At 39.7% G+C, this 12,575-nt stretch overlaps 1 protein-coding gene across 4 annotated transcripts in view; it reads right to left on the bottom strand.

Annotated features, from left to right (window-relative positions):
* The window catches only part of SLC7A2 (solute carrier family 7 member 2), a 72,438-nt gene that overhangs the window by 21,513 nt on the left and 38,350 nt on the right, over positions 1-12,575 (bottom strand). For all 4 annotated transcript variants that reach the window (XM_044938063.2, XM_044938060.2, XM_044938058.2 and 1 more), the window contains 4 exons: positions 9,319-9,709; positions 8,721-8,876; positions 2,893-3,058; positions 1,596-1,729 (listed from right to left, as the gene is read on the bottom strand). In XM_044938063.2, the coding sequence (XP_044793998.1) occupies positions 1,596-1,729; positions 2,893-3,058; positions 8,721-8,876; positions 9,319-9,694 (832 nt within the window). In that variant the 5' untranslated portion in view covers positions 9,695-9,709. Of the gene's footprint in view, positions 1-1,595; positions 1,730-2,892; positions 3,059-8,720; positions 8,877-9,318; positions 9,710-12,575 lie in introns of those variants that run through there.

Here is a 12,575-nt window from a genome sequence, read left to right as displayed (position 1 = left end):
AATAGCATATGACATCCCTTATATACAGAATCTAAAAAGAAATGTGACAAATGAACTATTTACAAAACCGGAAACAGACTTACAGGCTTAGAGAAAAAACTTATGGTTGCCAGGGGAGAAGGTCGGGGGCAGGGACAGTTAAGGAGCTTGGGATGGACATGTACACACTGCTGTATTTAAAGTGGATAACCAACAGGGACGCACTGCATACCACAGAGAACTCTGCTCAGTGTTATGTGGCAGCCTGGGTGGGAGGAGAGTGTGCGGAGAATGCATATGTGGATATGTATGGCTAAGTCCCTCTGCTGTGCACCTGAAATTATCACAATGTTGTTGTCTTTTTTTATCACAACTTTATTAATCAGCTATACTTCAATACAAAATAAAGATTTTTTTTAAAAAACAAAACATGAATAGGTAAAACATGAATTCTTCTTCTGCTTCATAGTAATTCTACTCAGCTTCTGTCCTTTCTGTTTTCTCAGCTTGCTCCATCTATGCTACATGAAGTTCTCTCTCTTCTTGAGGGTCCTATGCTGTCATAAAAAGATCAAAGCCCAGAGGCAAGAAGAGAAAGCAAGATATCCTGCAAGTCAGTTTCCTGCTTCCAGAAAGAAAAAACATGCTATTCCAGCACCACATAATGTTTAGAGATAGAAAAGCAGTCTTAATCCATTTGGAAAATGATTCATCTGTGGAGATTAAACATGGCATTCTACAGGCCCTTAATTATGAAGGCTCCTATTTATATGGAGACAAACTTCTACTCAGTGCACTGATTTATATTAAATTTTAGTTTCAAAAAAAAATAGTACTTTGGAGATCTTTCTAATAAGAGTTGGCATTTGAAATACCCAAAATATGGTCAATTATAAGGCCCTGCAATACTGTGAACCCAGAGGAAGCACCAGGGAGTGACTGTAACATGATTACTTTTTGTACTCGATAAAGAGCAAAGAACGATCACATATATTTTGTCCTATTAGAGAAGAAACAATTTAAGAGCATGATCATCATTTGTTACTCATTGTGATAGCACTTCCAGACCAAAGATTAAAGGCAGTGATTACAACCAACATTTATAAAGTGGCTGACAGCTTGCACAGTATTTTTCATAATGTATTATATTTTGTTATTGTTTAGTCTCTCAGGTGTGTCTGAATCTTGGGGACCCCATGGACTGTAACCCACCAGGATCCTCTGTCTATGAGATTTCCCAGGCAAGAATACTGCAGTGGGTTGCCAGTTCCTTCTCCAAGGGATCTTACTGATCCAGGGATCAAACCCATGTCTCCTGCTTGGCAGGTGGATTCTTTACCACTGAGCCACTTGGGACATCCATACTATATCTTAGATAACCCTCATAACATCTGAGGGGTAGATTCTGCTCTCTTGATTTTACTAATGTGGAAACAAGCTCAGAGAGTTTCATTAAGTTTCCTTTCATACAGCAGAGGCCACTTCTGGGTCTGGAACAAGCCCTTATTACCCCAAGTTCCACTCTCTTCCCTTGACCTTCTGTTGTCACCCATGGGTACTCATGTGGTTCAAGGAACACTCTTGCCTTCTACTCAGGGCCAAGACTCGGCTCTTACCAGTTGTTGCAATGCAGTCAAATCCCACAAAGGCATAAAAGCAGGTTGCAGCCCCAGCCAAAGTTCCTGCAAAGCCGTAAGGCATAAAGCCACCAGCCCCATAGACGCTTGTTCCATTTTCAGAAGGTGGGTCCCTGAGGAGGAGGAGAAGAATCAGATTGGAATGTCATTTTCCTAGAAAACTGCTTATTCAAGAGATTTGTCTCAAACTCCATTCTTGGAAGGTTACTGAGTTCATCATCTCTTGGAAGCTAATGTGTACAAAACTAAAAGTAAACCCGGATTTTTTTCACCCAGTCCTAGAGGATGTGATGGTGTTCCCAACAATGGCTCCCTCACTAGTCGCAAGCTCTCAAACTGGAGACTGATAATAGCAGGAGCAGGAGGCTCAGATCCACTCTGGCTTGAACTTACAGCCAGGCAGGATTCTGAGAACAGAGATCCCACCTACGTATGGGCTATGATCTGAAATAAAGACAAGAGACTTTCTCTTCTCGTGGACAGTGGAGCAGACTGAACATTTGAAAAGTTTACTATAAGACGTGACAAAGTGAAATAAAATCCTCTAATCTTGATAAATAATACTGAAGTTTTATTACATGTTAAAAATTGTATAAAATCAGAAGATACTAAATTTTTGCCTCATTAGAATGGCGACAAACAACATAGGTAAATAAAAACATGTACAAGTACATCACTTCATGTAACAGATACTTCTGTAATCTTATTTACACATAGGAATATTATACTTAAATCTTAGGATGAAAACTTTCATTTGAAAATTAATTTTTTAGATCAAGTTTAAAGTGAAATGTATAGACAATTCTGCTTATGCAATCAATAACATCCTCAAAAAAAAAAAAATCAGGCATGAAAATTACTACAAGGTTGAAAGAATGCAGTGGAATCAAATGGTGTCCCCAAAGGAAAAAACAAAAGGATGCATGATCCAAAATGCTGATTGTTATTTAAAAGTGATAAACCTTTGTGGGGAAAAAACATCCTTCCAATGGTTAAGATCTCTCATTTCTTCCCTTAAACCCAAAGTGAAAACTGAAGTTAAGAATCAGCAGCTTCACAGCTTCAAACAGCTGCTCAGTGGTGAACATACCTACACACTTGTGCTTTGGGGAAAACCTGGGGGAAACAGTCTTGAAATAGAATAGACCTTCACAAAGTTCTCTGAAACAAAAAGTTTGAGAACTGTTGTTCTAGAGGAAAATGTAACATAAGACAAGAGCAGGCAAATTTTTTTTTTTTAACTCAAAATAGGAGGGAAAAAACCCAAATATTTTACCTGGCACTTGCAGATATATTTTTGAGAAAGTCTTCACTAATCTTCCAGTTTGCCACATTTCCTTTCACAAACCCAGCTACCATAACAAAGAGAAGCACCAGGATATTGACAGCTGTGAAGACTTTATTCACCCAAGCAGACTCTTTCACCCCAAAAGATAAAAGACCTACGGAAAAGTAAAGGGTGCTTTAATTTTTACCTCACCTTTAGGAAAAGGCTACAGCAGTTTGAGACAGTTACAGGTTTTAGGATATTATTTCACCAGGATTCCCTTTCTATGGAGAGTTTTTACTCAGGTCACCTAAGTGTATACAGAACTAAAGATTTCAGAATGCAGACTGTGCTCATAGCCAGGAGATTTCACACTCTCCAATAATTGAATAAATTTAGGAACTGGGTATTATTACCAATGGGTGGGTAGAGGAGCATGCTAAGTCACCTCATTCGTATTCGACTCTTTGTAACCCCACAGACTGTAACCCGCCAGCCTTTGTCCATGGGATTCTCCAGGCAAGATTACTGGAGTGGGTTGCCATGCCATTCTCCAGGGGATCTTCCCAACCCAGGGACTGAACCCACCTCTCTTATGTCTCCTGTATTGACAGGTAGGTTCTTTACCACTAGTGCCACCAGGGAAGCCCTAGCGTTTCAGGCAGGGGGATGTGCCAGTAACTTCAGGAATCATTCACAGGTGGGCAGGGCCAGGTGGAGGTAAAGTAACTTAATTTTAAGGAAATGCTATTCTTAAAAAGCAATTTCAAGGTTAATGGCTGCAAAATTTTCAAAGAAAATTTTATTTCTCTTTTCTTCCTTTCAATCATATTTTCTGCCTCATACTTACTGAATACATTAAACAAAGTAATTCTTCAATTGTCATTTCAAAGATTTTATTAAATCAATTCTCTCTTTAATAGTTTTATTTTTATATTTTGATTGTAAAGGCAATTTCTGACTCAAGTAACTCGAAAACACAGGAAAAAAAGAAAGAAAATAAAGATCAAGTGTAATCTCTTTAGAATTTTGTGCACACACATATGCACACATTTTCATGTCAACAAATATATAATTTTATTTTTAACAGCCACATACCCTTCTACTCTATGGATACACTATACTTTACTCCTATATTTACAAACAGGTCATTGTTAGTTTCTTACAACTATAAATAGTACTGACCTAGTCATCCTTTTATAAGGATGATCCTTATAACATCCTTTTAACACCTTCTAATTATTTTTTTACAATAATTTTCTACAAGGTAGCACCATATCAGTGGTATACACTTTATATAAGACTTTTGGTTCATACTGTCAGAACAGTTTCCAGAAAGTTTGGCCAGTTGAAATTGTCCATTTTTTACCATTAGGTTATTCTTATTCATATTGATTTATAAAGCTTATTTATACAATAATGCTATAAGCTCTCCGTCTGTACATGTATACAGAATGTTTTTCCCAATTCATCATGTACTTTTTTTGGGAAAAGAAGACCATTATAATATTGCCATTTATTATCTAGATTCAAGCACGCTAGGGGCAAACACATGGGCAGTTCCTGCGTTGAAGAGGAAATCAACAGGCCACATTGTGGAAATCAACAGTCCAGCAGGTTATAATCTACTCCCCATTGCTATGTGTAGTAGGTTATAATCTGCTGGACTCCCCTTACCACATTAATTAACTGAATTATGCACTTAAATAATTTTTAAGTTCCCTTCTAGTTCTAAATTTCTACAATTTTGTATCTCCCAAATTACAAATATTAAAATAATGTGGTTAATTTGAAATATGGGCTAGCCTATTTCTCCAATAAAAGAATGACAAAGGTTTTGCTGAGTTTTATTTTACTCTGTTAAGATTCGAGATTCAAGAAGATTCAGTTTTTATGGCAGACACTGCTTGTGGTCTACCTAATTATCATGTAATAATTTTAATTTTAATCTTAGTATTGATAACACATGTAATAAAGTTTTATAATATAAATTTTTCCTCTTTAGTTTCTACCTCTAGAAAGATTAATGTCAACCCCAAAACATTCACCTTTGCTTCCTTCCAGTCCTTTCATGATTATATCTATCTTATTAATATCTTTAATCCATCCTGTATAAGGTATGAATTATGGATCAAAGAAAGTTTAGTTTTTACTGTTGGGCAATAAGTTTGATGAAAGGCTTATAATCACATATTTACTTGTGAACTTCCTGATGTTCAAGCTGGTTTTAGAAAAGGCAGAGGAACCAGAGATCAAATTGCCAACATCCGCTGGATCGTGGAAAAAGCAAAAGAGTTCCAGAAAAACATCTATTTCTGCTTTATTGACTATGCCAAAGCCTTTGACTGTGTGGATCACAATAAACTGTGGGAAATTCTGAAAGAGATGGGAATACCAGACCACCTATCTGCCTCTTGAGAAATTTGTATGCAGGTCAGGAAGCAACAGTTAGAACTGGACATGGAACAACAGACTGGTTCCAAATAGGAAAAGGAGTTCATCAAGGCTGTATATTGTCACCCTGTTTATTTAACTTATATGCAGAGTACATCATGAGAAACGCTGGACTGGAAGAAACACAGGCTGGAATCAAGATTGCTGGGAGAAATATCAATGACCTCAGATATGCAGATGACACCACCCTTATGGCAGAAAGTGAAGAGGAACTCAAAAAGCCTCTTGATAAAAGTGAAAGTGGAGAATGAAAAAGTTGGCTTACAGCTCAACATTCAGAAAACGAAGATCATGGCATCCGGTCCCATCACTTCATGGGAAATAGATGGGGAAACAGTGGAAACAGTGTCAGACTTTATTTTTCTGGGCTCCAAAATCACTACAGATGGTGACTGCAGCCATGAAATTAAAAGACACTTACTCCTTGGAAGGAAACTTATGACCAACCTAGATAGCATATTCAAAAGCAGAGACATTACTTTGCCAACAAAGGTTCGTCTAGTCAAGGCTATGGTTTTTCCAGTGGTCATGTATGGATGTGAGAGTTGGACTGTGAAGAAGGCTGAGTGCCGAAGAATTGATGCTTTTGAACTGTGGTGTTGGAGAAGACTCTTCAGAGTCCCTTGGACTGCAAGGAGATTCAAGCAGTCCATTCTGAAGGAGATCAGCCCTGGCATTTCTTTGGAAGGAATGATGCTAAAGCTGAAACTCCAGTACTTTGGCCACCTCATGCGAAGAGTTGACTCATTGGAACAGACTCTGATGCTGGGAGGGATTGGGGGCAGGAGGAGAAGGGAACGATGGAGGATGAGATGGCTGGATGGCATCACTGACTCGATGGATGTGAGTCTCAGTGAACTCCGGGAGTTGGTGATGGACAGGGAGGCCTGGCGTGCTGCGATTCATGGGGTTGCAAAGAGTCAGACACAACTGAGCGACTGATCTGATCTGATCTGATCCCACCCATGTCAAATAAGCAAAATTATACAAGTAGAGATGAGAATGCTGAATTTCATCCCCAGAATTATACACGAATACAACTGTATTAGCAACATAAAGGAAAACTGTACGGTCAGTATAATTACGGACTCTCTCAGTATACTGACTGACTCTGCAATTGTCTGTCAGATTAGGAAACACTATACAACTACACACCCTGGAAATACACACAATACTGCTATAGACTTTGGAAAACAACAAAGCCACCTCCGTGTTTTGTTTTCCAGTACCCCAAGTGCGCTCTCGTTCTGAGAGCCCCAGCTCCCGCCAGTAGACTAGTCACCTCCTGAAATCCTGCCTATGCTTCCCTGTATCATTAATAAAAGCAACAGCCTCAGTTGATACGACAATTGACACTGCAATATGAATAAAGATTATAGCAGGAGATTTTGGTCTACAAAGTTTCTAAGAATAAAGCTAGCCTGTAATCTTGGCCTGTCCTGAAAGAAAGGCATGATACTCGATGAACTCAGGAGGTAAGATGCAAGCCAAGGCCTGAGTCTTGCCACGGAATTTAATGACGGGAATGGTGTCACAGCTACATGCTTCTCATCATTTAGAGATTAAAGCTGAATATTTAAGGTCACTGAAACCATCCCTAAATAAAGTGTGATGTAAGTAATTTAATGTTAGTAGGCTGTTGAGAAACCAAAACAAACAAACAAAGCCTATCACCTGTGGAAAAACCACTGATGCAATTTTTTCTGACATTAGGAAGAAAATATCAAATAATTAGGACCTATAAATTTTGTTCATGTCACTAACCCTGTCCCTACATAAAACATCAAATTAACGGCTAACATTTTAAGGGGCAATTTTTAATATTCTTAATTATATAATTTTTAAAATATGTTTTGATATGAACCATTAAAAAAAATCTTCATTGATTTTGTTACACTGTTGCTTCTGTTTTATGTTTTGTTTTTTTGCCATGAGGCATGTCAGATCTTAGCTACCCCGATCAGGGATCAGACCCTCAACCCCTGCACTGGAAGGCTAAGTCTTAACCACTGGACTGCCAGGGAAGTTCCTTAATTATACAATTTTATAAGGGAAAATTATAGAAAGAGAGGGAGAAAGTAGCTCGAGATAAGGTTGGACAGGAATGCAAGAGTATATCAAGCAGGAAGTAGAAACAAACATGACCTTTATTCTTAGTGCAGTGCTTGATGGGTTTAGCAGGAGTACAAGGTAGAATGACAATCAAAATAGAAAATGTTCAAATAATTAAAACCAGTATCAGGCAGGGATGAGCTGTGTCTACAAAATGAAACTGCCTGCCATCTAAGTGCTGACTATGCATCAAGCAAGAAGCCCGCACAAGATAAACACTGACATCCTCATTTTATGGATGAACAAACTAAGTCATGGAAAGATTAAGTCATCCAATGTTCCACAGATACGAAGCGGCAGAGTAGAACTGAAAACCTGGTCACTCTTGATTCTAAATCCTCTGCCTTTCTAAACCACTATGCTATACAACTGAGGAAAATGGGAAAATTCTAGCATCAAGTATGTTTGTTTACATAATGTCTGCATCAAAAAAATAACAGGTGGTTTGAATATGCTCCCATTCCAACCAGATGTCTACACTCTATAGGCATAAACAGAAAGACTGAATTTCTTCTACAAACAGTATGCTTGCAAACATCTTTAGTTGTAACTGAAAAGATGAAATAATGCTCCAATTTTACATTCTTCCTTATTTTGAAACTTTGTGGCCATTTCCGCAAATCTCCAATTTGTATTATAAAATTGATGTACCTTATCTGATTATTTGGTGCCTTCCAGGTATCATATATTTCAGAAGTACCAATTCTATTTCTACAGTTCTGTATAATTTAGATTTCTTTATATATATATATATATATATATAATTTTAGTTATTTATTGGCTCTGCTGGGTCTTTGTCACTGCATGGGCTTTTCACTAGTTGTGGCGAGTGTGGGCTACTTTCCAGCTGCAGTGTGCCAGCTTCTCATTGCGATGGCTTCCCTTGTTGCTCGAGAGCATGAGGGCTCAGGAGCTGTGGCTCCCAGGCTCTAGAGCACAAGCTTAGAAGTTGTGGCAAATGCGGTTAGTTCTTCTACCGCATATGGGATCTTCCCAGACCAGGGATCAAACCCATGTCTCTTTCATTGGTAGGTGGATTCTTTACCACTGAGCCACCAGGGAGGCCCTAGATTTATTTTTGAAACACGCCTATCACATAAGACAAAATGTGATTCTAGGTAGTGACGAGGCCCACAGATCTCCAACAGTAACTTCTGTGTGTAAATATCTTGCCTAGCCCTGGCACTTCGGTCCAAAATTCAGCGGTAACCTTTTTTCCTGGGACAACAAATCTGGCTCACCTTAGGGAGAAGTGTAACTGGTTTTCTTACCTGCAAGAAGTAATATAAGGCACACAGCAAAAAAGTCTGGATACTCTGCAAGGCCAGTATAATTCATTTTGAAGTATGTGCGGAAAAATTGACCGATCTGCTTGCTAAGAAGTTCATCAAAAGTGCCACTCCACGCCCTTGCAACACTTGATGTTCCTTCCAAACCACAGAATATACAAGGTCAGTGGGAGAAAATTAATACCATCTTGTACTCCTCTATTCTAGGATAAACATGAGTTAGTTCAGACAGAATTGAACATTTTCAACACATATAACATTATCTCACAATAGCAAGCAAACGCTCAAGTCCGTAACTGTGGAATCAGGTAACTTTACTTGCATTAAATAACTGTTGTCTTTTAAGAAACAGATTTTTAAGCTCACAAGAGACATATTCAGGGAAAAAAGCAGAATCACAGAATTTTGCAATTAGGAGTCACTGAGTGATCAGAAAAATGAGACACACAGGGAGTAAGTGATATACTCAGATCACCTAGGCGCTAGTTAAAGCAGACCCTACACAGAACCCTAAGGCTGCTGACTCAGGAATGCTATTTCTACCAACCTAACCAATTAGGTTGAGTTTCTGGAAACATACCTATCACATAAGATAAAATGAGATTCCAGCCAGTGATGAAGGCCCACAGTTCTCCAACAGTAACGTAAGTGTACAAGTAGGCAGACCCAGTCTTGGGAACTCGGGCCCCGAATTCCGCGTAGCAAAGACCTGCCATCACGGAAGCCAGTGCAGCAATGAGAAAGGAGACCACGATGCTGGGGCCAGAATCCGCTTTGGCCACCTCCCCGGCCAGCACGTAGACCCCAGCACCCAGCGTGCTCCCCACCCCCAGGGCGATGAGGTCCATGGTGGATAGGCAGCGACACAGTTTGGTATCTTCTAAACTGTCCAGAGTGACGATTTTCCTCCGGACCAGACATCGGGCAAAAGACAGCGCTGCTCTGCAGGGAATCATTCTGAAGATGGCAACCTGAGGAAGAGAAGGGACGGTGTTAAAAGCTGGTCTGGAATCCTCTCTCCAGTTCCCTGCCCAGCTTCCCGGCAGCTGTGGTACCCGATTGCTTTTAACTTGATGCTGGAGGTGTGGCCTGGAGCAGTCCGGAGGGTTAAATACACTGTGTTAAGTCACTTTAGTCGTGTCCGACTCTCGCAACCCCATGAACTGTAGCACGCCGGGCTCCTCTGTCCATGGGATTCTCCAGGCAAGAGTACTGGAGGGGGCTGCCATTTCCTTCTCCAGGGCATCTTCCCAACCCAGGGATCGAACCCACATCTCTGGAGGGATCGAACCCGAGTCTCCTGCACTGGCAGGCTGGTGGTTCTTTACCACTTGTGCCACCTGGGACGCAACAAGCCCAAGCTGTGGTTTTCTGAGTACACTTTCATGTGGCCTTCTAGGGACTGCCACAAGTGGCTTATTTGGGGAGCAAAAGGATGGGAACCTTGGGCGATTAAAAGGATTTGCCATTTTTGTTTGCTATTGCAATTTTTTAATAGATAATTATATTTGAAAATTTAGTTAAAGCATGTTGGGATAGAAACTTTTACACAGGTTTTCGTTTGTTTTTGTGTCTTTTGTTTGTTTTGCTTTTTGGCTGTTTGGCATGTGGGATGCTAGTTCCCCAACTAGGATTCGAACCCACATTCCCTGCATTAGAAACATGGATCCCTAACCACTGGAGGGCCAGTGAAGTTCCTGTTGCTGCAATTTTTAAAGCTATGTCAATAGAAATAAATTCCAAGAGATATCTCACTTATTCTTGCAGCAAGCAAAGGGGTAAATCACCTCATCTTTTTGTTTCTGTCTTTTCTTCAATCATTTCTTGAACTCACATTTTTTAGGCCTTATTACACTCCAGGGATTGTGCTAAGATATGTCTAGAATTGTGTAGAACACAGGAATGGCCTCTAGCTTTACAGAACTTATAGTCTGCTGCTGCTGCTGCTGTTAAGTCGCTTCAGTGGTGTCCAACTCTGTGAGACCCCATAGATGGCAGCCCACCAGGCTCCACAGTCCCTGGGATTCTCCAGGCAAGAACACCGGAGTGGGTTGCCATTTCCTTCTCCAACGCATGAAAGTGAAAAGTGAAAGTGAAGTCACTCAGTAGTGTCTGACTCTTAGCGACCCCATGGACTGCAGCCCACCAGGCTCCTCCATCTATGGGTCTTTCCAGGCAAGAGTACTGGAGTGGGATGCCATTGTCTTCTCCGGACTTACAGTCTAGTTAAGGCCTAAAAGCAGGTAAAAACATCATCATTATGTGGTCTACAGCTTTATCAATTACTCATGAGCTTTGCTTTCATTTCATTCTGTTTTATTTAAATGTAGAGCCACTTGAACCTTTTAGAATTAAAAAATTTCCCCCAAAACATCTTATGTGCTATACTGTGCTTAGTCGCTCAGTCATGTCTGACTCTTTGCAACCCACAGACTGTAGCCAACCCGGCTCCTCTGGCCATGGGATTCTCCAGGCAAGAATTCTGTAGCGGGTTGCCATGCCCTTCTCCAGGGGATCTTCCCAACCCAAGGATTGAACCCAGATCTCCCGCATCGTGGGCAGATTCTTTATCAACTGAGCCACCAGGGAAGCCCCAAACATGCTTAGAGATTTTTAAATAAAACTGCTATTCAATTATGCCTAAAGTATGTATTTGTAATCAGATACATGTTTATTTATATTTACTTGAAATCTCTAAGTAAATAAATAAAGCCAAAGTCCATGCCAAGTATGTTATGTTCTTTTTTAAATGGAATGAATGGGGTAGATAGAAAGTCTTACTCCCTACACCTTATAGCTCCCAATATCTAACATTGAAAAACAAAATATGGATTGAGTAAGGCGAAAAATACATATATTATAGTAAAAAGTCTGAAGCACAATATACCAAAATATTAACAGTAATGATCTTTGGGTGGAAGGCTAATTTCACTTCTATGTATTTCATACAATATGTATTATATTGCTAATATGTGTTTCTAAATTTATCTTCAATGAATATGTACAACTTATGTGCACAAGAAATATAAAAATTAAAAGGCCATATATGGCCTTGTCTAAGAAGACATGTAACTCAGCAGACTAGGAAACAACTGAAGAATAGGGAATATAATAGTATACGCAGCTTCTCGGCCAATAAAATGAAATGCATTTAACTTTTAGAAGTTCAGAGTCATGTTTACCAATTCTACTGCACAATGATCTACAGAGGTCAAACGCTATAATCTCATTCTAATCCCTGTCGATAACCTAAACTCACGCGATCACAGCGTGACAACTTCTCTGAGGAACTTGGAGTTTTCTATCCTAAGAAATAAACCTTGGAACACTCCTCAACTTAATCTCCATAAAAGAAAACTATTATTAAAACATATTTCATTTAAAAATACTAAAAATAATAAAATATCTTTTCTATTTGTGCTTACTAAATCACTTCAGTCGTGTCCAACTCATTGTGACCCTATGGACTGTAGCCCGCCAGGCTCCTCTGTCCATGGGATTTTCCAGGCAAGATACTGGAGTGAGGTGCCATGCCCTCCTCCAGGGGGTCCTCCTGATCCAAGGATCACACCCACGTCTCTCATGTCTCCTGCACTGGCAGGCGGGTTCTTTACCATTTATGCCACCTGGGAAGCCCCACGTTTTCTATACTGAATCTCAATGACTTGTGCTCATAAGAGAACAAATTTCTGGGATGTGAATAATCCAGTTTCATGCTAACTCTAGTATAAAAAGCTGACTCACTCAACATTATTCATTCATGAATATACATGCATGTTTGAAAGTTTGATGTTGAAAGTGGCTGATTCAAAGGATATAGAGAAAAAAATCAAAGAG

This window comes from Bubalus bubalis, chromosome 1 (genome assembly GCF_019923935.1).
Source record: "Bubalus bubalis isolate 160015118507 breed Murrah chromosome 1, NDDB_SH_1, whole genome shotgun sequence".
In the NCBI taxonomy this organism is placed as follows: domain Eukaryota; kingdom Metazoa; phylum Chordata; class Mammalia; order Artiodactyla; family Bovidae; genus Bubalus; species Bubalus bubalis.
This window is presented reverse-complemented; position numbering and strand designations above follow the sequence as displayed.